Source organism: Apteryx rowi, unplaced genomic scaffold, assembly GCF_003343035.1.
Source record: "Apteryx rowi isolate R43461 unplaced genomic scaffold, aptRow1 scaffold_29, whole genome shotgun sequence".
Lineage (NCBI taxonomy): Eukaryota > Metazoa > Chordata > Aves > Apterygiformes > Apterygidae > Apteryx > Apteryx rowi.
In genome coordinates, this window is record NW_020449307.1 from 549,441 (window position 1) to 573,782 (window position 24,342).

The 24,342-nt window shown below is 39.1% G+C and overlaps 1 protein-coding gene across 2 annotated transcripts in view; it reads left to right on the forward strand.

The window, feature by feature from the left end:
- DPP6 (dipeptidyl peptidase like 6) overlaps positions 1 to 24,342 on the forward strand; it is a 437,043-nt gene that overhangs the window by 317,950 nt on the left and 94,751 nt on the right. For both annotated transcript variants that reach the window (XM_026069252.1, XM_026069253.1), the window contains exon 7: positions 7,335 to 7,416. In XM_026069252.1, coding sequence (XP_025925037.1) covers positions 7,335 to 7,416 — 82 coding nt within the window. The remainder of the gene's footprint in view (positions 1 to 7,334; positions 7,417 to 24,342) is intronic.

Sequence of the window (24,342 nt, forward strand, 5' to 3'; positions counted from 1 at the left end):
TGAGATGAAATAAGATTTGTTCAAAGAGTCTTCCAAAAAGATACAGAGAATACTGAGTCATTCTACTTTTATCTGAAACCCAGTAACAGAAACTGTTAGATTAGTTCAGAGCACAAGCCCAAGTATCAATCTCTTGCCCCAATTAAGGGTGTGACTGAGCATCCAGTGAAGTCATATTGTAACGAGGCACTTTTACTGGCTCCAGAGATCACAGCTGCATCTCATTTTAAGTACTAATAATCTTGTATTGCTCTCTGCAGGCATCATGTCCTGGTGCTGTATTTTTATTAGAGTTTGTAAGCCAGACAAGGTCAGCTCAATGGAAAACTCTAAGGTTTCATCACAAACATCCTTTCTTGGTGACTGGCAGAATCACTCTGAAGAACAACGTAATAGAAGAAAGGCGCATATGCTCCAGAGCAGTGATCAGAAAGGGTCAAGCTATTCTCCTAATTGTTATCCCTGTAAGAAATATTTAACTGTTGCAAGTAAATTCAGCAGTAATTTATTTCTTAAAAGGAAAAAGCCATTTTTTTTCTTTAAGATTGTGGTTCTGCTGATGATTGTCTCTATAGGCATGTCTAACACCAGGGCTTGTTGTTGAGATCTTCCCCATTCATTCTTAAACATCTCAGGATTTGTTAGGTTATTTCTGTTCAGCCTGTATTTTTCCTCCGCATACTGTAGATAGCTGATCTTTCCACAGCTGCTGTTATGGCACAGCAGCTGCAGTAATTCTATCTAGCCTTCTTGCTAGCATTCAAATATTTTGATGTTTTTGGGTTTTTTTTGTGCGTGTGTGTGCCAAACCTCTGTTGCGGATAACAGGACTTGAAATCCTGACAAATTGAGTGACTTACTTCATGCCTTGAGTAGTAGCTCTGAGATCAGAGCTGGCTGAAAAATCTCTTTAGAGTAAGATAAAATTACATGAGTATGAAAAAATTACTTTTAAGTGGTTCTGTTTATCACCTGAATGCTATCACCTCTCATTGTCTTTTTAGGGGAGTAGGTATGACTCCAGGAACAAAAGTTTTCTTTAAAAAAAAATGCAGCAAAAATCCCCTCTGTCATCTATGATTTAGAGGGGTCATGTGAGAAGCATGATAATGTCATCATTTAAAAAATGATGCTGCCAGTATCTAAGGACCATTTCCACCGTTTGCTTACTCAGGGAAACCAAGAGACTGTGATCAACGGCTTGCTGTCCTCCAACGTGGATTACTGTGACTCCTAGCTCTGTACCAGTCTCTGCTGGAGTTCTAAATCACTTTTGTAGATCTTCACTAGAAAGACAAGCTTGTGCCATCATTTTACATAATTCCCAAAGGAAGTTTGCACTTTCTTTTCTGACAGGTGATTGATTTTAACWTGCTATTAGTATTTTGTAAGATTTTGCAGGTCTAGTATCAAATGTTACATTGATAGATGCTTTACAAATACAGACAGACTRTAATCAAATAGACCCCTGAGCTCATATTGTTGGCTGAATCTGACTGGATTGTCAAATCAGGGGTAAACGTGTTTTAGATTCCTTTGCTTTTTGTCCTTTATGCTTTAAATCCATGGAATTAATTCATCTCTGGACAAAATGTGGGGTGAGCTCCGTTGTTTTTAAGAATATCTGACAGATTTGTTGTGTACCTGTAGCTGAGATTAATAACTTCAAATTGCTTCATTACCTACCTCTACTTTTAGTCATTGAGAAGTGCTAAAAGGAAAATATGTGCATGTGTGAAAGTATGCATTAAATATTTAATAGAGAATGAACCTGAACAGAAGAGCCTTCYTAATCTATTTAAGCTCTTATATTAGAATTCTGGGAGGGATACTTTTAGTTGCATCTTCTGACAATCTAATTTCTTGATTATCTGTTCTGGCAAGTCTTTGATTCCCATCAGTACTGTATGTTGTTCTATCTCGCTATGAGTCTCTGTGGGGCTGTGTATCTCCTGGGAAGCAATTTTCTTAATGGCACCTGTCTCTTTTCCTCCTTTGTGAATACTGAAGTAAACAAGTTATTTAATCGTTTAAGGGTGCCTTTTCCTTCCTCCAGAAATGGTATTCCTGCTTCTTGGATATGTTACCCTCTTTCTCCAAGTCATTATCTATGGTTCTTTGTTCACTTACAAACATATRTTTTTTACTTCCTTTTATCTCTTTTAATAAATTATCTCCAGTTCGCTTTTTGTATTATCGTATGTCAAAAACTCTTAAATATCATAATGTTTCCAGTTCTTTATATGCCTTCCAAAAGAAATTCTATCCAAACACTATAATTCTGTATTTGAAATTAAAACAAAAAGTTATTAAAACAGACCCAAGCACTAATAGAAAAGCAGCCCATACCATTTTCCAGACTTTAACTGCTTTTTTTCAGTTTCAAGCTTTTCTCCATCTGGCATTGTAAAATATTTTTCTTGGTATTCTTGAAGTAAAAAGAGCCTCTCCCTCAATTACAGTGGAAAATTTCTATGTTTTTTTAAGATGCTTCGAAAGTACTTAATATAGAACACGTTGTCATGTTTGCGCTAAGTGGGAGATTGTGTCATGAAGACTCTAAGGGAAATTGGTATTCTTTAAAATAGGAAAAAATATCAGGAGAGAGAAAACACAGATGTAGAAATTTCAACAAAAAGAAATACAATCCCTTTAAAACTAGTTCCTTATTACTCATGATACTTTATTAAGGTCAAAAATAGGCAACCCGGTATGACTGATTAGCTTGGCTTTTTCTACATAGAAGTTCTGATCCAAATTACAAGTGAAAATGATATGGTAGATGCTACAGTAATTACATTCTGGAATTTTGCTTATTCAGAAATTTTGAGGGGAGACTTTTTGACATGAAACTTCATCTAAATGAGTAAATTTTTCAGTTTACTAGTTCGATAATGTTTCATGAACTGGAAATGGAAGGGTGAAAGACAAAAGTATTCCCTGCTGAATGTTACAACCAATTCTGTTTGCTGGAATTATTACCTTGTTTAGAACATTTTAACAGCCTTTGCTCCAGACAATATCATCTTAACATGGAAGAGTTTATAGAGCACCTGCTCCGTCTTACGTCTGGCCTAAAACAACACTACTATCCCCTTCTTGCCCAGTCTTTAAAATCAATCATTTTAAAAGAGGAAAGAAAGAACAGAAAACCTTTAATAAGGCCTTATCTTGACATTTCTTTGGCTGGAGATGAAGGTGAAGGTCTTTTAGTGTAGTATAAAGATGCGGTGGACCTAGTTCTTCACGCAAACTAAATTATAGAAGATATACAGACTACCTTCAAAATAACCCATTTCCAAGCCAACATCCTGCACAAATGAGCTCACAAGGGGAAGGTTCAGATCAAAATAAGACCTAATTATGAGGATCTGTGAGGAGCACTGGCTCTTTGGAGAGGCCGAGATGGCCTATAAAATTGATTGATCCAAGAAAAAATATTTAAGAATTTTAAGCAGGATGTTTTGGAGGAAGAAGCAAGGGTGTAGCTTTGAGGGGCTGTAGTTTTTCAGAGGTTACATGGTTCCCAGGCAGAGCTGGCTAGTCAGGCTGGCATCAGATGCCACATATGTAGCACTTGAAAAATGGGGGAGTGCTCCTGGGATTTCAGTGTGTGTTTGGTCTGACCCCTCTGAGGTATTTTTATCGCAGAGAACTAAAGATCCAGAGGAGTATGAGATAGTCTTAAGAGTGTGTGATAGTGATCCACAAACTGAGACAAATATTTGGAGAGTAACTAAAAGCTTTCCTGGGGAAAGAACAGTAGAGGACTGGCCAGAACTGCCTAGAGCATCTGTGTGGGCAATTCCACCTCCTCCTGCCCACTCTCTCCTTGGTGTGATATAGTGGGCTTGTGATGGGGTCTGCTCTGGGCTGGGAGGGTCGATAGGAAAAACAGAGATTTCTCAGAGCCAGGGGAAGCCACAAGAGGGACAAATGGGCTCTGGGTACTCCCTATSGTCCTCAAAGCCTGAGCACCGTGGAGGAATTTGGCCTGAGCAGGCTCAGCTCTTCTGAACTTGGAGTCTGCACTGCCGTGGAGACCTCTTTCTGGATTTCCTCTTCACCCTTCCTGGCACTGGCAAGAAGTGTGCAAACGAAATGAAAGGAGACTGAATTATTGCCTACTTCCACGGTAGCCTGAATAAGTGCGTAGGAATCCGTTCCTCCRCGGTAGGGTGTACAAATAGGTGAACTCTATTTTCATACCACCTTAAGGGTTGCTGACAGCTCTTTCTTTCCTGGACACAGCTAATACAGACCCTCTGACAGTTTCTCTGAAGTCCACTAGACAGCTGTGCCGTTTCAGGCTTGGCATGGAAGGATGTTGTCAGTCCGCTTGTGTGTGACACTAGAGTTCACYGCAGGTGGGAGAATGAGAAGTGGTACTCTCAGAAGGAGGATTCTCTTCAGCCCATAGAAAGAAATGAGAAACAAGTCAAAATCTASCAGGAGGAAAATGTTTAGGGCTACCTGTCTGTGAGGGGAGAGATGGGGGGAGGGCTAGGAACCTAGACTGCTTTTATACTCAGTGGTGGAAAAGAATAACTCAGAGCATGAGGATGGATGCCTAGCTACTACCTAAGTAAGAGGGTCAACATCATGATCTGGAACTGTCTGCTCTTTTTCGCTGAATCTGAAGGTAGTTTKCAATAACAAGTTTTAAATCAGATGCCTCCAGACAATATGTAATTCCATCAGTCAGCTTTTGTATCTTCATGTTTATCAAAAGATTTTGATGCAAACAAACARGATTTTGCTACAACAGAATTTTCCCAGCCATTCTGAACAATTTAAGAACTAATTTTCTAGATGCAATTAAAATTTTCCTCAGAGAGATATCAGGGAAAGCGAAGATGACTTTGCTTTTTTGTCTGCAACAGGACTCTTTTCTGTTAGACTGAATGGAGGGCTCTTCCTTCGGACTTGTGTTTCACCTTATCAGCTACCAAAGCTGCTTTATGCAGCATTTCTCATTGCATTAGAATTTTCCTCTTCTGAAAKATGATGCAGTGAGCAGAACTGACAGGACTTGTCTGGGCTCTGCTCTGTATTATTGGATGTAATTGGTATGTCTGTCCCTTAGCTCCACCTGTGTCATCTGAAGCATTACAGGTTTGAATTCTTGCAATTTGTCTAATCTGTTTAGTTGGGAATGATATTTTCCCTTCTATTTGTAATATTTTGCACCTCTTCTTACCATGGGTAGTAGAAGAACAACTAAATAATTCATCTGACAAATAGTGAAGTACTTTTTTTTTCTCATAAGAGTTTGTTTTGTTTTGTTTTGTTTTACTTGATTTACTGGCTTTCTCTTTCTCCTGCACTGAGAGGTTACTCTCTGTTGAGGTAATCAAGAGAGGCTAAAATCAAACAGACTGAGTCTTTACAGGAATAGCTGACTTGAAGCTTAAGTAGATAATGCATACTGTAGCATAATGCATAAGCTTGAAAAGATCCAGAAAAAGTTATAGGGCTATTCTTATTGTGGAAATGGAATTTTGGAATACTGTGGAAYAGTGTTAACAGGAGTTCAGTATGACAGTTGCCTGTTCTATCTATATATTACAAAAATGATTTTAGGTTGGCAATAAAGAACACCTTATTGTTAAACAGCATGAGAAAAAAAAGACATAATTATATTTAAGCAACAGCAGTTTTAGGTGACATTTTTTGTGTGTAGGCATAAGCTATCTCAGTGCCCTGGGATGTRTTCAAACTTGAAGAACTGATGCTTCAGCAAACCGCACTTGTCCCTCCAGATTTCTAATGGATCTCTTCTGCATTGAACCTGCAATTGAAAGCACTTTATTGCTTAATCAGTCCCACGGAGCACTTCCCAGTGGCCTCACAGACATAATGGGTTATTATTAATAACCATGGATATGTACTTTCTAGCAGGAGTGCAGAAGTTGCGATTCCAAGCACAGGTGCGATGGAAGGGGGAATACTGTAAGCATTAGTATTGCCACCGTATCAGACCTCAGCTGGAGGTCTGCCCTTCCTTGCTTAGGGTCTGCCCTGGTTCTCACTGACCTTTGGACAAGAACTCATGGGAAAAGCTATTTTCTTCGCCTTTGAAAGAATGGACAAAATCTGCTTCTAAACAATCATCTTGCTGCTGTCCTTGCATTTGCTATAACAAGCCTGATGCAGTGGGAATGACCAGTGAAGGGAGGAGATCTTGCCCGAGGGAGCAGAGGCACCGCATAACTGTGGTACAGCACCAGTCACAACACATACAGTGAACAGAATTCAGTTAGTGTCTAACTACTGCACTCACTTTTGTTCTATTTTGAATATATATTCAGAAAACATTGCCTTTAATGACTAATAAACACTACACAAGTAGAGGCCATTTGCTTAAAGACTAGGCAGAGTTACGTTCTTTTCTTTTCTCTATCTTTGGATGATATTGGCCTCAAATACTTTGTTATTCCTATCTGTAGACCAATGATGATATATCCTTCCTTTTTGAAGGAGTTTGAGATCTGCTAATGAGGCATACTATATAAGGGTGTTATTAGTGTTCTTGTTTGTCGAATATTACTATACACAGAGTTGTAGCAATGTGACTTCAGAATATGTAAAGTAATTATTTGTGCTGAGTATAAATACCATCAAGGAAATGGAAGAATTTGTTGTCTGTGATGTGATAAAATGACATTATGCTGCCCTGACATTTACAAAAAGAAGCCCTTTTTCTATATTGCATTTGCTATGTTGCAGTGATGTTCTGCAAGAAAATTAAGGTAATGAATGAAAGCACAAGAAAAGTATTTCAATTTTATTTTCTTAAAGATTGAGATATCCAGTATTAATAGGAGCTTTTTTTTTCTTTTTGGAAACCAGGCTGCAAATCAGTTGTTATACAGATGTTAAACTGTCCTGCTGTCGTATTCAAAGGAAAATTATTAGGCCGAAAAGCCATGGGGTGAAGAAGATGAAATCATAGTTTTCTTGAGGCAGTATGTTTCAAAAATATAATTACTGTTTATCCTTTGTGAATTTAAAAGTGTTGATAAACAAAATTACTTTGTTTGCCATCCCTTGRCTAATTCTTAAGGCTTAGGCAAGTCAGCGGTAGAATTGACCTGTTTAACTTTGCATTAATAAGAAACAGAATTTGTCAACTAAATGCTTGATCTTACCAACACTTGCTACTATATCGTGCTTGCTGTATGATAAAAAGTCTACCAAAATCCGGCACTAAATGTTAGATGATACCAGCTGAAAGACACTTTAGGGGGCATGGTGGATTTCTAAAGGAGGGATTGCATCAGCTTAAATCAGGACATTCCTGAAGTTGAAATCTTGTGTTTCTCTTTTTGCAGGGATCCCCAGAATTTGTATCCCCCTGAGGTCAGCAATGCAAAGCTTCAGTATGCTGGTTGGGGTCCAAAAGGGCAACAGCTGGTAAGAGAAAGCACAAGTGTTAAAATGAATTTCTAGAACATGCTGCTGTTATTCTGAAGTAAAGAAAGAATAGTCCTTTTTTAACTAGTTTCTTGAAACCTGAGTGGCAGCTTTATGACTTGGAAACTCTATCCAAAATACTGAAATATTTAGGCAACGTGAACCCTGTGGTGGCAAATTCTTTGAGGATGGGGATTACAACCTTTGCTTGTCTCTGTTGGTGCATACCTGCTCATGGCCCAACCTGGGACCTGCAAAGCCTGCAGTGCCTGCCCGTTAACCAGGATTTTGTGTGCACACACCTACAGTCATGCATAATACTGAAACAGCTGTTTATACTGTGTCCATCAGTATGGAAATTGAGCGATGAATGTAGCTTATTTTGGCATTATAGAAATGTAAATATTATACAGTAATAGTAATTAAAACTAACCTACATATATATCCGTGCTAGGTTTGCTCTTATCTCATACTATGTGCATCAAGTCCCTTCAGGTGGCTTTATGTTTCAGAAAGAAAGGAAATTTTTAGCTGCAGCATCTATATGGAGGTTGTTTTATCATGTCATTTATTTATAACATTGCCAAATATATGAATTTACTGCAAAATAATTGTGTCTAAAAGTGTAGAAAAAGAACACTTTATGAATAGCTGTTTGAGATCATGCACCTGCTTCTCCCAAAGTTGGACGTACAACAAACTTATAATAGAGAGTATGAGTTAGTATATTATTGGTTCGCAAAGGGGTCTTCAGACTTCCAACTTTGAAACAAGAGTTTGTTTGTTTGTTTTATTTATTAGCAGACCCATGTGGAGAATGCAGCTGTCTAGAACTGATTTGTCCTGAATTTGCCCTGTAGTTGTTGGCAAAGTGCACAGAAGTAGATGTGTCTTACAGGGAGTTTTTGGAGCATGCTTTAAAAAAAAAAAAAAAGTCAGGGAGTCGTGTTTCATGTAGCCTTTCATGCTGCAACAATCCTGAAATCTCCAGTGTTTTTTCTCTTGGCCACTGCCATCTTAGATTTGTACATTTTTAGAGCAAGGATTTCCTGGCCAGATTCCCTGGCTTCATTTCCTGGTGCAAAACCAATATTAAATTTTTGCACATGCCAAATAATCTCTTTCTGTTGGAACAAGAAGAGAAAAAAGGGCAACTTCTTTTGTGGAGTTTTTATACGAAAAATTGAGCTTTAAAAGTGTCCAAGAAAATCTTGTACGTTTCTCCTGTCCCTTTCCAAGCAACACTCTCTTGGGGATTTTTGGTCTGTGCCATTAACTAGAGAGCTGTCAAAGACGGTGATTCAAGAAACTACAATAGCAGACATTATTGTTGCCAGTCTGCAAATCAGGTTGGAGGACAGGTAAGAGATACAGGGACAGGGAGGTCTCTCCTCTGCTCCTTTGGAAAAATTGGATTTGAGCCCTTTATCAGTCTTAAACCTGACAGGAGTGGTGATGCAGTGGCCTTTGCCTTTTTGCAAAATGACTTTAAGAAGCTCATTTTTTCTCACTGCACATACATGTCCTGCTTGCAACTTTTATGTGTACCATTTCAAATTCCTTAGTCTGCCACCCCACTGCTGAGCAGTTTGTACTGACTCACGAAAGATTGGGGTCTGATGCTGACCAAACTCTTTCCAACACGTTCATTTGTGAAGAGCACTGTCTTCTCTTCCTTGGGTTTCTGGTCAGTTGATAGTGTCCAATCAATTGCTAACACATAATGTTCAACAACTAGAGACTGCCTTTGGGATACGGCAGAAGAAAGCAAAAATAGAAAGGCATATTTTTTATTTATTGCTATCCAGCTTTTCATATCTTAAGTCCAACAAACTGAGCTTTACAATGTATAGCGAAAGCTATGGTCTGCTAATTGAAAGATAATACCCAGTTGTGTTAATGATTTTCTACATATCAAAAGTATGTCTTCCTTTCTTCAGCACATTTTTGCTGTGAACTTATCTGCCTTCAGTACCTTGACTCAAAGCATGTTATTGATAATCCATTCACATTAATTTTACCAGTCTGAATGGATGTGATTAATTTTCCTCTCAGAAAGAAGAGTTAACGTTTTTCATAATAAAAAGCAGACCACCAATCTACTTCTTCTGTTGCCTTCTCTACCAATGGCTCAYAACCCTACACAGAAAGAAAAAATATTCATATCAAAATTGAAAAATTATATTTACAATAATTATATATACAAATCAGGAGAAGAAAAGCCTTCTGTTTTTACTCCCAGCTTGATTCTTTAATCCTGAAATAATAGATACCACTCTCCACTGATTTTTATTAAAAATGCAGTGAGAACTTTAATTCCATAAGGCATCGAGTTTGGTACATATCCCTTCTGTGGGCCACCTGGCAGATTTCAAGTAACTTTAAATATTCTCACTGCTGTTGAATTCCATATGAATCTGGTGAATATCTTGCAACAGTGGGTCTGTTCTGTGGGGACAACACTGAGTGCAAAGGCAGAGAAAAATAAAGGTCTTCTTAAACTTGATGGTGTGAATGTGCATTTGCTGAACGTAGACTGTAGGTTGTGTTGCAGGAGAGGAGGAGAAAAAAGGTCGGGTGGGACTGAGAGGAGTAACTGGCTAGGAACTACAGGTAGTTCTAGGTGCTACGGGGCCAAAGGAGCTCTGAGGTGATAACGCATCAAAGTAGACATTGGAGTGTTTTAGAGTGGCCCTACCACTGCACTAAATTACACGAGTGTGTGCCAACTCCTGTGCTGCAAAGGGAACTCTAGGGAAGCCTTTCCTTCCAGCGCACAATCTGAGATCCCACTTCATGCTGCATTTCCCAAAAAAGCTGGGGGAGAAGGGTGATGGGTTCACCTTGAACATACCCCAGTTCTCAGGAAAGAAAAAACCTTCTCCTTGAAATCTCCTGATTTGTTCCACTGCAGCAACACAGAGAGCAGGAGAGTAGAGGATTTGGCCCCACAGATTTTTATTTCCTTTGTACGTTTTTCTTCTTCCTTCCTAGGAGAACTGTTGGTCACTATGTCTGACCTCTTTCTCTCTTGCATGTCTAACCACTCAAAAAAGAAAAGTCTGAAACAGAAACGGTCTGAGTGATCTGCATTTTTGGTGATTAAGAATAAACAGTGAAACTTTCCCAGGAGCAGTTTTCCTTTTATCTTGTTTTCTTTTGTCTTTACTCATTAAATTATATGCCAATTTTTAGATTATGAACTCCTCAGAGCATTGTTCTTGACTTCTTACTTTCCTGCAGAGTGCCGCACATGCCAACAGAGCTGTATAAATAATAGCAGATATTGGAATTGAGAAAATCTACGTCAGAAGATCAGAATACAAAAAAAAACCAAAACCTTATGACACCTCAAAACAATGCTTCAGCCATTCTCAGATTTTAGCTAAAGTCATGACAAACTAAAAGTCTTACAAAGCTGGTGTATGATTCGGACTTTTATCCGTATGAACTTCAGAGTCAATAGAAAGAGAGCCATTAAGTTCAGTACAAGAGGGAACATGTTTCCTAAATGTGGCTATCATTAGAGGGCCCATTCCTYTCCGTTGTCCTATGACAGGAGCCGTCATTTATGCCTTTGTAGAATGAGGGAAAACCATCGTTAAATCAGAACAGCAGTGTGATTTATTCACTTTTTGTGTGTGTAAATGACTGTCTGGATATATGAGGATGTTTGTGGCATGATAGGACTGCAACAGAGCGTTAGATTGTATCTTTGCCCTGTTCTGTGTGTGCTTGCCTTGGAAAATTCTTAATTCCTTAGATTTCTCCTCTTTTTCTGATCTTGGCATCTGTGGCCCATCAGCTACCCACTTCCTCCTTCTGGAGTTTCAATTCCACCACAGAAACTTCTGTTAATCTTTCTTCTTGGACTATTCTACTGTTTCTGTGCTTCACAGCTTTACCTTTTTTAGAGCAAAGTTCTACCTGCGTGCAGCGGGCTCACAGAAATTTTCCATGCTGAATTTCCCCCAATATTGTCTGCACAAAGGCTAATATCACCCCAAATTCAGTGTTCAGAAAACATCTTCGACTGACAAGCTTGGATCCCCCTATTTATTCCAAAGATAAGTACACTGTGAACAGCAAAGACGCAGGTTTCCTTTCCTGATTTTCCTGGCAGCATGACTCAACTCAGGGAGGTCTCGAGGAGGGAGACTGTCTGTCACATATCTGTAGCTGAAGTGCTCAGAAAAAACCCAAACACCTGAAATGTTCGGGATACTTTTTATCTAAGTTTCCCCAAAATGAATACATCCAGGTTTGCAATACTTACTTTAAGGACAAACTGTGTATGTACATTGCACTATTGTCATAAGTAAGGCACAAACAACAGAGCTACTCTAATTATGTGCATTGAGTATTTAGCTGCGTTGACAAGATTAAAGCACTGTTCCCAGGAGCTGTTAAACTTCAATGGCAAAGGCAGAAGCATTTCTGCCGTGCTGCTRTTTTCCTTTTTTTTTTCTTTTTAATCAGAATCTGTAACACTCTTGACAAATACTAATGATAAGAGTGACACATCAGATACCAGAGGAAGCAATTTTGCAGAACTCTATAGGCAACAGTTATAATTCAAAAAAATCTCTCTCACAGATCATATTATTTATTCCTCAGTAAAGAGAAACATGTTACTGTGGTTCTCCTGGCCAGTCAGTCTTTTACTGTTCCCACTACTTATTGAAATCACCCAAAACATGCAGGAAAAGGATTATAGTCGTACTTAGCTGCCAAAAGCTTTTTATGCACTGGCATTTGTCACAAACCCACAGAATGGTCAAAATGCGTTCCTCCTGTGTTCCTAAAGAATAAACCTTTTCAAGTGTTAACATTTGGGGCAGCAACTACCTTTTATTTTTTATGGATTATGCAGCAATCAAGTGTATAATTGGTTCTAAAGTAATAGAAGTTATGTTTCACAGTAGGTGTAGAAGTTTCATTAAGAAATCTCAATTTCAATAAAATGCAAATGCCAGGAAAAAGGAGGAGCAAGTGTATCAGCTCTAACATGTTAGGGCTTTGCAGGTGCCCTCAAACAATGAATGTTAATGCTGGTAAACAGCTTGTTGTTATAGATATTACTGTCTAAAAAGTGTGATGCACTTTAGAGAAATGTTGGAATTCATTCGCATATAAAAATGTGGGTGATAGATCCTGCTGCACAGGGTGAGAACCTATCCATTTAATTTGTTTTTATCAAATTACTTCAACACTGTAGCCTGTTGCCTTGCTAACTGGGATATCTAGATGTGAAAAGCTGGTTAAATGATGGCACCTGGAACTAAACTGGAGTGACTCCTCTAATTGGCRGGGTTTTGCTTGCCTCACTCATGCCTTTCATGCCAGCTTAGTCCCAGGCAGAAGGGCTGAACAGATACCAAGTGAGGAGGACCGTTTTCACAGGAGGCACTGACTCATCTCTTGTTGTTTCTAATCCAGCAGGGCCTTTGATCTGCTGCRTGTATAATTGCTATAGGTCTATTTGTTTCCAGCGTCATTTCATAGATTTGGCATCATTAATTTTTGAGCTGCCGTTCTCTCACTTTTTCTTTTGCAATGACATCAGAATCAATATTTAGCTGCAGCCTGCTGTATGTTATTTTTCTGCTTTGGTTATCTTGCTAGTTAAAAGGAAGAAAAGGTTCCCCCCCACCCCCCTCCTGACAATATGTGCCCTTAAACACAGAGGGGAACATTCAGAGTTAGCTGACAGCTTTTTGCAGGTTCTTCCATTCTGGGAAAAGTGTGAGTTTCAGAATAATAATGCACATTCTCCTCCCCATCCCCTTTCCTAGTGTCTGAATAAGAGGGTCTAGGAAGCCCCCAGTGAGATATATTACACGCAAGCTGAATACCTGGACAAGTTACTTTTGTCTCAGCCCCTTGTTACCCCTCATCCCCACCSTTATCTCATTCAGAGAAGTCTCTGCTGCTTGGTTACAGTGGCAGTGGTGCCCTATTTTTTTTTTATTTTTGCTGATGCTTTTCATTTCTTTTGGCATTAGTGGGTATATACGTTCAGTCCTTGCTCTCCAAAGGGAAGCTTTGGCAGCATCGGTGTTGTCACCTTTGCTGAAAACGGTTTTGTCCTTTTCCCTTTCAGAATTCTTGGTGTTGCAGTTTCATTGCTAACAAAAGAGTAAGACAAGTACAATAAGAAAAGATGCTACAATAAATGTCACTGAAAGAAAATATATTTAATTGTTGTAAATAAGCTGTTGCTATTTTTGTGTATGTGAAAGCTTTTTCCAAAGAAAAAAGTGAAACTGATGTGCCATAGAAGTTTTCCCAATGAGTCCAAAAATAGCTAGTACCCTTATGTTCAAATGTAAGAGACATAGAATGATGTAGYGTTTAGGGCATCACGCCTAGAGGTCAGACAGTCTGATTCAGTATTATGCCACAGACTTCCTGTGTGACTTCATACAAGTCACTTAATGGCTTTTTGGGATTAGTAACAGCATGAAGGTGGCCATATATACCTTGCAGTGGACTTACAAAACTAATATATTAAATATTGTGGACATTAGCACCCTGCATTAAGGAAATGGAGTATGTACCTACAAGAGATACATAGTGTTGATAGATTTGCTCAGTGAGAACATTTTCCCTTTTTGTCACAAAGCAATTCACTATGTTGTTACACTGTAGTGCAAGTGCTGAATTATCATTCATTATATGCTACTGCATTTCATTATATATTACTGCAGTAGCACAAAAGCAGAAAACTCCTGACAGTACAGCGTCCTACTGTAGAGTTCCACTGCAAAAAGGAGAGAGGAAAAAAAAAGAAAAACTCTTATGGAAATTGAAAATATTGAAATTGCTTTAATGTCAATTGTGGTTTATGTATACTAAACATGTATCTCTTTGTTATGGGCATTTTTCATTTCAAAGACCTCTAACCACTAGAAAAGATGCAAATTAGTTCCTTAGGTCTGTGCATAAGTATTTCTGACATCTTATAAAGCCACGGCTGATAGATGCTGTCCATTAAATACGTGCTTATGAAGTTACAATTGTTGTTCTTGGAAAGCTGCTATTTTGCGGCATAAAAACTGTTTCCTTTTGCTTCAAAAAGCAACGATTCTATTCCAGCAGCTAAATAGCATATAGTAGTTGACCTAATAGGTGTTGATGATTGCTATTCGTAAACATCATATTAAAGAGGAAAGACTCACTGAATAGCTCACTGTCCAAGGACAGGTGATGTGTAACTGGAAGAACCCCGAATCCCAGTTGCCGGTTCTTTATGCTGGTAACTAATCCGTGCTCTCTCTTTAGCCAGACATTCTATAACACAATAAAATATTTAAAATGAAAAACTGTATCATTTCACATTAAATAATCTAATTTATAGTGATGCCCTACATAACCATCAGTGATATTAGGTTACAGAATACAAGATAATCCATCAAGCAGAACTTAAAAGCAGAGTCAGAGTTCCATACTAAATGGTACATTTACTGATACATACTTTAATGTAACAAGGCAGTTATAAATTAAAATAACCCCATTAGAATCCAGGGCAAGGAATTCCAAGCAGGCATGGTTCTTTCTGTTGATGTGAAATAAACCCTCTTTTTTCTCTGAAGAATATAAAATATGACAGCATATTTTTCTTAAAACGTATATATTTTTAAATATCCAGAATCATGATAATTGCTTATTCAGCTGGACCCTGGAAGATTATAGGTGTGAATAGCCTGCTCACAGAATATAAATGGAAATACACTGCACTTCTAATGGTACAATGTCAAAAATCTAAAGAAACTTGCAGAAGCCTGAGAAGAATATGAATATATTTAAGGCTGGGAGCATCAAGACAAAAATCTCTTTCATGCTCAATTTAAGAGAAGAAGGGAAAAAAAATGGGGATTGTACTGGGATTATAGAACTCTATCATCACTTCTATAGCCCATTATATGTTACTTTATCTGGTTTATCAGTTTTTGCCAGTTTTGGATTGTCTCTAAAGACCTTAAAAACTACAAGCTCTCATAAACTTTCCTGCTTTCCAAAGGGAACCTTAACTTCTCCTGGGCAAAAGGTCCCCATGCTCTTAGTACAACTGAATGCTGTGGGCACACACTAACATGTGATTTAGTAAGAATGGTAGCCTTAGAAAAAAATTAACTGTTCCTAGGACGGAACTGCAATAAACAGGCTTTATGCCTCTATTAAGCATGTTCTATATTACTTTGCAGGTAATATGGCTACAAACACTTTTTGTAAGTCATGTTACTTAAAAAATCCATATAGTCACTATTATAGAATCTCAGAACGGTTCAGGCTGAAAGGGGCCTTTAGAGATCATCTAGTCCAACCCCCCCTGCTCGAGCAGGGTCACCAAAGCAGGTTGCCCAAGACGGCATCCTGTTGGGTTATCTCCAAGGATGGATACTCCACAGCCTCTCTGGACAGTCTGTTTCAGTGTTCAACCACTCTCAGTGGAAAAAGTGTTTTCTTATGTTCAGACAGAATTTCCTGTGTTTCAGTTTGTGTCACTATATATATATATACATTTTTTAAGCTGCTGTCCTTTCACCTTTCTTGTTGCCCTTCATGTTCCTCACCAGATTCCACTCCATATTGGTTTTACCTTTCCTAGATGTAACTATATGCTTGGACAGTGTCTCTGCATTTCTCCTGGGTCACCTGTCCCTGCTTCCACCTTTTTTACCCTTCCTTTTTATATGAGAGTTCTGTCAGGATCTACTTGTTCATCCATGTAGGCCTTCTGCTGCCTTTGCTTCATTTCCTGCACGTTGGGATGGACTGTTACCGAATTTGGAGGAGGTGATCCTTGAATATCAACCAGCTCTCCTGGACCTTTTTTTTATCTCTGGGACCTTACCACATTGGATTCTTCCAAGCAGGTAACCGAACAGGCCACCATCAGCTCTCCTGAAGTCCAGAGCTGTGATCCTGTTCTTTGCCTTGTTCCATTCTTGCAGTATCCTGAACTCCACCATCTCATGGCTGCTGCAGCCAAGGCTGCCCTTGATCTTTACATCCCTTCAAAGTATCAGTTATTCCGTTCTTTTTAAGTATGAGGTCCAGCAGAACACCTCCTCTTGYCAGCTCCTCAATCATCTGTGTTAGGAAGTTGCGATCAATAGACTTCAGAAACCTCCTCTATTGCTTGTGCCCTGCTCTATTGTCCTTCCAGCAGATAGTGAGGTGGCTGAAGTCCCCCATGAGGACAAGGGCCTGCAAATGTGAGGCTTCTTGCAGTTGTCTGAAGGCGACCTCATCTACTTCTTCCTGATCAGGTGGTCTGTGGCAGAAACCCACAACAAGGCCCCCATGTTGATCTGCCCGCTAATCCTGACCAACAAGCTCTCAGCTGGCTCGTCATTCAAGCTCCACGAATTCCTGATTCCCTTTCACATAAAGGGCAATTCCCCCTCCTCGCCTTCCTAGCCTGTCCTTCCTAAGGAGCTGGTATCCATCCATTGCAGCACTCCAGTTGTGTGAGCTATCTCACCACATCTCTATCAATGAAACTGTAGTCCTGCAACTGCACAAAGACCTCTAATCTCTCCTGTTTATTCCCTATACTGTGTGCATTACTGTACAGGCACTTCAGAACTCAGTCATGCTGATTTCCCAGAAAAATTATGAGCTTTCTCCATTGCTCTCAGTGTTCTTGGCTCTTCCTTATTTTTGTGTATCTGTTGAAGTTGGCCCCCCTTCAGTCCTGTTCTGTTGTCTTTAAGGTCTCTCTTGTCCACATCACCCTGTACCCTTTTCTTGCCGTCTGGTCCACCCACTTGACTAGGGGTCATCATCTCCCTTCCCCTTTAGGCTGGAGAGGTAAGATCTACTAAGATTACTCAACAAGCAAAGGAGGAACTCTGATATCAGGGGTCCTACCATGAAAAAGTTTAAAGCTCTCCTCAGCAGGTTGGACAGAGCTACCAGCCCTTCATCTGCAGCTGGGACACTGAACCTGTTCTGTAGTTGCAGATCTGCCAGCAGAGCCTTCCTTGCAGTGCCAAATGTCACTAGCTTCCAGCTTTCACCATCACCTGTGTCCCAGCCTGATTAGCACAGATTCTGCCTGCCCCTCCTTTGGTACAGTTGGTGGTTCAGGCTCCACTTGCACCTACAGGGTCTCTGAAAAGATCTGATCAACCTCCTCATCACCTTCGATGCTGTGCAGTCTACTCTCCTGCAGGCGAGGAGACCATCTCCCCCAGCCCCAGCAAGAGGCCCCAGCCATTTCTGCAGCCCCAGAACTGGAGAGCTGTTTCCACCCCCCTCAGGAGCTTGGCCTGCATAGAGGTCTCTGATGTGCCGAGGCGGTTGTTCCAGTCAGTGCTGGGGAAGGTGCTAGAGCTTTCTGGAAGCCCCAGCTGCCTGTAGCTATCCTTACCCAGCAGCAGCAGGCAACCTGACATTTCTCAAAGAGTTCGCAGGAGTCCTCCAATGATCCAAGAAGAAGCTCCCAGAAGATCCAGAAGCAGAGCCTGGAAACTGCTGCACAAACTGCTGCATCTGTTGGATGCCTCTGGGACAGTTGGGGCCAGTAGACACTACCCTTATAAACAGAAAATATTTTTTTCATTTGAAGACATGAAGGGGTGTTTTTCCATTCCTTCTGACTTCTTAGTTGATATTCCTTCCTTTCTTAGTCAGTATTCCTCCTCTTGTTGGTCCTGTGCAGTTGAAAACAAAATTAAGTTCTTAATATTTATTTTACAATGGCTATTAGAACTTTCCAAGATACTTGGCTAAAATCAAGAGATTTACACAATTTACAAACAGTGACTCTTCTGCACTCTCTTTGCTAGATGTATAAACAAAACTACCGAATATGGTAGTTTCATTTGTCTTTTATAGTAATTCTGACTGTTTTTCTTTGCAGCATCAATTACATCTCCTTTCACTGGATTGATCTCCATGCAGTTAATCTCTTGCACTACTGATATTAGATACGTACAAGCTTTCAATCTCGGATGAGGAGTCATGTATACTGTTTTTGATGCGTTAATGTATCAGTGTGATTCTTGCATGCATCAACCTGCAGTGCTGTATTCCCTGGGTTTAGTGGACCCCGAGGATGGTTTCAGCTTCTCTGTGTTGAAAGCAGCCTTACTTCAGAATCATTTTAATATTGGAGTGATCCTTACTTTGGTCTGAATACCACCTTTGACCTTCCCTAGGCAGAATAAGGCTGAACTGAAATAACTCATATGTGTTGTGTATCTTCAGGAATAGCTATGTCCTCTAAATTGTTGGCTTGATAAGGAGTGAGTGAGGGTGGGTTTTTTTGTTTGTTTGTTTTTGTTTTTTTTTTAACTCTGAATTAAAGCAAAATTTAAGCCCCTGTATGAAAAATTGAAACTGTAGGTATCTTTGTCAATTATTTATCAAGATGTGATTCTCTGTGCTGTGCTGATCACGTGAAAAGGTTTCACGGGTTCATCAGTGATTTTTAATAATGAAATTTGGTTTTATAAATAAAAAAATRTTAATTTAGAAATTTATTACCTCACTCCTCCATCACAATTTATTGTAAGTCTCTCTCCTAAGTTACAAAAATCAACCATTTAGTGAGGAAGAATGAAAATCTTTTGAAGTTTTTTTTTGTCTAACTTTCATTTTCCCACCTGCTATCAGAAAATATTTTGATAATAACTATAAAAATCTAATTAAAATACTAGATCTTATTATGTAAGTTCACTGGTGAGAACTAGTTTTATGGTTTTGTTACACTATTTGAARAACTGATAAGAGCTGGTCTAATCGTGTCATATGCATTAAGAACAATGCTTGTGACAGAATGCATTAATGGAAGCTAGCTGAACATCAAAGTTTGTGTTATTTTTGAGATTCAAAAGAAGTTTGGCAGAATATTCATTAAATAATGCATACTCAATCAGCAACAAGCTTTAGAACTGATTTTGAATTGATCACATTTTTCTGCCGCAGTTGATGCAAGAATGACAATTGCAAAACATCAAGACCTTTTCTGTACAATACTTGTCAAGTTTCCTTGATATCCCAAAGTAAAAATGCAGTTGTCATATCCACTTCAAAATGCGGCACAGACAGGGATGGGCATGCTAATTTAGTGTAGTAAGGGCAAGTTTCAACTTGTAGCCCAAACAAAACAGCAGGGAATCTTTCTCTCTTTGCTGTTTTTCATTTTCACAGTCTTCAGCTTCCAGGTTTCATATGGCAGTGGAAAAACAAAACTTAACGTGAGAGGGGTTATCTTCAAAATATTTAAATGGAATTGGAAAGCACTAGAAATTGAGGGAGAATGGAGACATCTTTCTGTATACGCGTTTCTAGCAAGAGTTTGATCATGCTCAGAAATATCTGTGGCAATATCTGTGTTAAAATATCTGTGGAATCCAGTGCAGAGAGGTTCAGGCCATTCCAAAAACTTGAAAAAAGTGACAGAGAAGTTCATGATCTGACATTTCCAACCCTTGGTTACATACCATGGTTCCACTGGGACTCTCAACAAGTTATTTAGTATAAGAAAAAGATATAATACTTTGATACTTCCTGGACGTGTTGGGAAGTACCTCTGTCTATTTTTTCTGAGGCTCTCAAATCTATATGATATGTGGTAGACAACATTTTATATATATATATATATACATACACACACACACACACACACACATAGTTTGGCACGAAACATGAAATTTTTACCTTCCTAGGACTGATCAAATAAATGAATAGAAGCGTTCAAATTTTTAAGGAAGTATCTTACACTGAATAATAACAAAGTTAAAAACGTCCTTGGTTAGACTGTGGGACTGTTCATAGGCACTCCTGATGGAAGAAATAATTGATGGACAGTGKGTAGAACCGTTAAATTGCACCTAAATTAGTTTCAGGCACTTAAATCCCCATTTATACCCCAGGGAGTGATGCAGTCTTGCTCCATTAAAGGACTGCCTAACCTTGCAGAAGTCTGGATTTACCTCAGATGTTTATTTGCCCATGTATATTCTCAGAGGGCCTATTCAGAGAGGTAGGTAGCTGTTGACTAAAAATTTTGGTGTGATTGAGATTTAGGTGGAAGAGCCCAGAGATTTAGACATGGGAAGGACTGTGAGCAACAGCACTGGGTGATGGCCATTGAACATACGTTGCATTCCTTCTCCTGGGGCTGTACCATCCTGTGGCAGCACTAGAGGACTCTTGGAGAAGATGAAGGGCATGCATGAGGGAGCCTGAGTCTAGCCTATCACTAGGGCAGTGCTAGCTAGGAGAAAGGTCTGGTATCTGCTCCAAGGTTGTTTTCACCTTGCATTTTATTTATTTATTCATTCCTGTATGAAACCATTGATGGCCTAATGATGGCATGCTTATGCTGCCATTACACTCAAAGGGCTAGGAAAGGACCAGATCCTGAGTGGACAAAGGCATCCGATATTTCCTGTTGTCTGTTTATACTCAGTGGAAGCACTAGATACTTAATTTATTTGGACTGCATTGATTGACTTTATTTGGACTTGGAAGTACCCAGCACTCCGTAAAAGCTGCTGGAGATAGTGAAGTCCCTGAAGTTAGACAGTTTTTATATCTTCATTGGTACCTGTGTCTCTCTGTTGGGTGTACTTGGCATCTGTCTAAGACAGACTGGATCATCCCTTTGGAACCACGTATCTACAAAAGGCAACAAAGTAACGCACAATATGAGGCAGAATGGATTCCGGCCAGCGCTGGCAAATGTACAGAGCAAGATACATATAAGAACTACTTTTCTTTACTATTTAAGTGAACAGGATTTTGCAGTAGCTATTGTTCTGCCTTTGCAGAAGGGAGTATCATGAGTTCAGGTAAGTGTCCTCTTGAAGATAGTTGTGACCCTGCAAGTAAATTGGTCATTTAGACATGCAGTTCATGGCAGAACAAGGCATCTTTCAGATCTCTTCTCTCCCAGTCTTCACGATAAAGATTGTTTGGTTAAGGCACTGAAGTAGCTCCAGGTGTCCAGGTTTGACTCATGGTTTTGCCAGTCTTTTCCTATGTGACATTTAAAATGGAATTTGGTTGTCGAAACATAGGCTCCTACAGCACCTGAAATGAATGGTATTAAATATATCTGGCCTCTAGGTGATATTCCAGAATAGCACAGATATCCCATATATGGGATATGATATCTGTCAGCAGTTTTGGACATGCTAAGGTGTTTAAAATAGCTCTAGATACCTCTGTTTGGGCAACTGAGTCTTGTCTTCAGTGTCCCTGTCTTTTTTTTTTTTCCCCCACTTGTTGAAAGAGGATAATAGTAGTTATTTGTCCATTAAAATGATATGCTGTTGTGGAAGGGACTGTCTCTTCTGTGTATTTTTTTCAACATCTAGAACATTGAAATATCCGAATGCTTCCCTTTASACAGATAACTTTTACTGATTCTGCAAAATAAATGTAACCATTTCTGTGAGACACAAAGAATCCTAAAAGGAATCTGTTATTTTATTTATTCTGCCAGAATACTCCCTCAGGTAAACTGGTGTGACAACAAAAGAGCAGACTTCTGCATGGGGGAAAAAAGCATAGGCATTAACATTAAAAACAGAAGACAATGAAATACCTTATGCTTGGTAAGGACAGAGTAGCATGCTGTCTTGTAATTGTACTTCTCCACTCACCGAGTCTTCCATTATGTGACCATATTTTCAGAATCCAAAGAAATTTGGGCTGATTTGGAGTTAAAAACAGTGTCAGTGTACAACTTGTGCCTGTCTGTACACGAAGGCCAGCTCTTGTTGAGCAAACTCTCCATGCTACCAACGCAAAGAGCCATGTTATGTAGTTAAATCCTGTGGGCTGACCTTGCAGTGTGGAAGTGTCTTCTAGCCTGTAGGAAAAGTTCATGTTTCTACAGTATACCAATAATTTAAAGTAATAAACATCCAAACATTAGCTTTATGCCTGGAGGGGATAAATTTGAGTGATGTTGCTCATTCAGTTAACAAGTTTTACATGTTAGAAACTGTGGGCGAAAGAGAACATCAACTTGGAATTCTAGTGTAAAGCTGGAAAATAAATAGAAGCAGTAAAAATGCAGATTAATGAGTATGAATTTATCTTCTGTTGGTCTGTGAAGAAATAGGAAGTGCACTCACCTCTTCAGCTGGAAGGAAGGAGGTTGGAACAATTGCTGCTTAATAGAGCAATAGCTGCTTTAGAGAGCTGCCCACTGTGACTTTTACAGTGGTTTTAAGGAGATTATTTTCATTAGATTTCTGAAAAGCGCCATAAATTAAACAATTGGAATATACCAATATTTTAATTACTGCAACGTAAGTGTTTACTACCACTCTGGATCCAGTTTGGTAGAGAACATTGCTTCGGAAGCCTTTAAGCGGCTGCAAAAAGACTTTTAAATGAATGCTCCTTACAATGGCCAGTGTTATTCAAGTCCCTGTGTGTTTTAAGTGAATTAAGTTTATTTTGTTGTTACTTTACACAATGGCATTTATGCTTTTCCACATCTTCCCATCCTGAGGAATTTCTGTTGCCTTTTGCTGTTCAGCTTTCAGGGATGTGTGGGGAGGGAGGAGGATGGGGGAGCTATACAGTCTGCCGTTATCTTACTGGATAAATACTTAATCTTTGACTTAAAGTTCTTCTGTCTCAGGCTTTCATTCCAACCAGTCTAGTATTCTTTCTCTACAATTAGTTTTGTCATATGAAGGTGTAAAATGGTTTGCAGCAATCAGTCCTACTATAAATTGCAACCAGGCAGAGATTTCTTCCCAGCCCATGTGTGTCAGTGATATGTTGACACCTAAGGCTAAAGAGTTTATATCTTATTCTGAAAGCTTCAGGTGACATCCTGAGCCAAATAAAGCCAACAGCAAAATTCCCATTGATTTTTATCAAGGCCATGGTATTACCTTGGGTGCATGTTTTTWAAAAAAAAAAAACTAAATCTTTGGCTCAGTCCTCCTGGTTGTTCCAGTTACCTTTGTATTTTGTATCTTGAACCATATTATAATGTTTAGCAGAAAGAGAATGAAGTTCTGGTCTTCCATTATATCCAATGGCAAGGAGTTCCACAAGTTAACTGCACTTTCACCTGGGAAAAAAATCTTTTTATGCATTTTAAACAGCTTGCCTCTAGATTTCATTGGTTGTCCTGTTGTTCTGGAAAAATGAAAGGGTGAAAACATCCATTTCCTTTTTTCTGTTTCCTCTTCCTTGTTCTGTAGAGCTTGTCTTCCTTGTTTTCTCTGTTCTATAGAGTTAACAGTTTCATTCTCTTCGGTCTATATATGGGTGTTTCCATTCTGGTTACTTCTGTCAGAATACCTGCTCTTCCCTCTGTACTCCTTTTGAGGACGTCGTGACCAAATTGGGCATAGCATTCAAAGCAAGGATCTATCCCCAACGAAGGATAGGTTTATTTTCCATGGCATTAATTGTGCTCATTGCAGCGCCTGTTGTGCTGTCCACAAGAAAACGCACATACAGTGCAAGAATGCATAGTCAGGAGTAAAGTCTTGCTTAAATACACACACCTAAAGAGAAGATGCCAGAAGCTTTAGGCCTGTTCTTGGTCTACTGTACAGACAGGGGAATAAGACAGAGCTTGAGCCCTTCTGTTGTCATTTTAGGCTAGTCTAGAATTGCTGTGTAAAGCAACCATGCAGTAATATGAAAGAGAAGTCCATATGTTATTTTTTCAATTAGCTTTACAAAAACATCTTATACTCTGATTAGTTGAAAGTATTCTGATCATTTTATAGGAAGTACGGCTTTAATGCCATAAAATCAAAACAGCAGGAAACATTATCAAGATGTTTTATAAAATCAGCTAGTATCTTTCTAACCTAGAATGTGGAGTAATGTAAAGACATTTTTTCCTGATGAATAACAAAAGTTCAAAAGCCTTTTCTTAATTTATAAGATACATTACACAGAAGTCTTCAGTGTGCTGCTTCA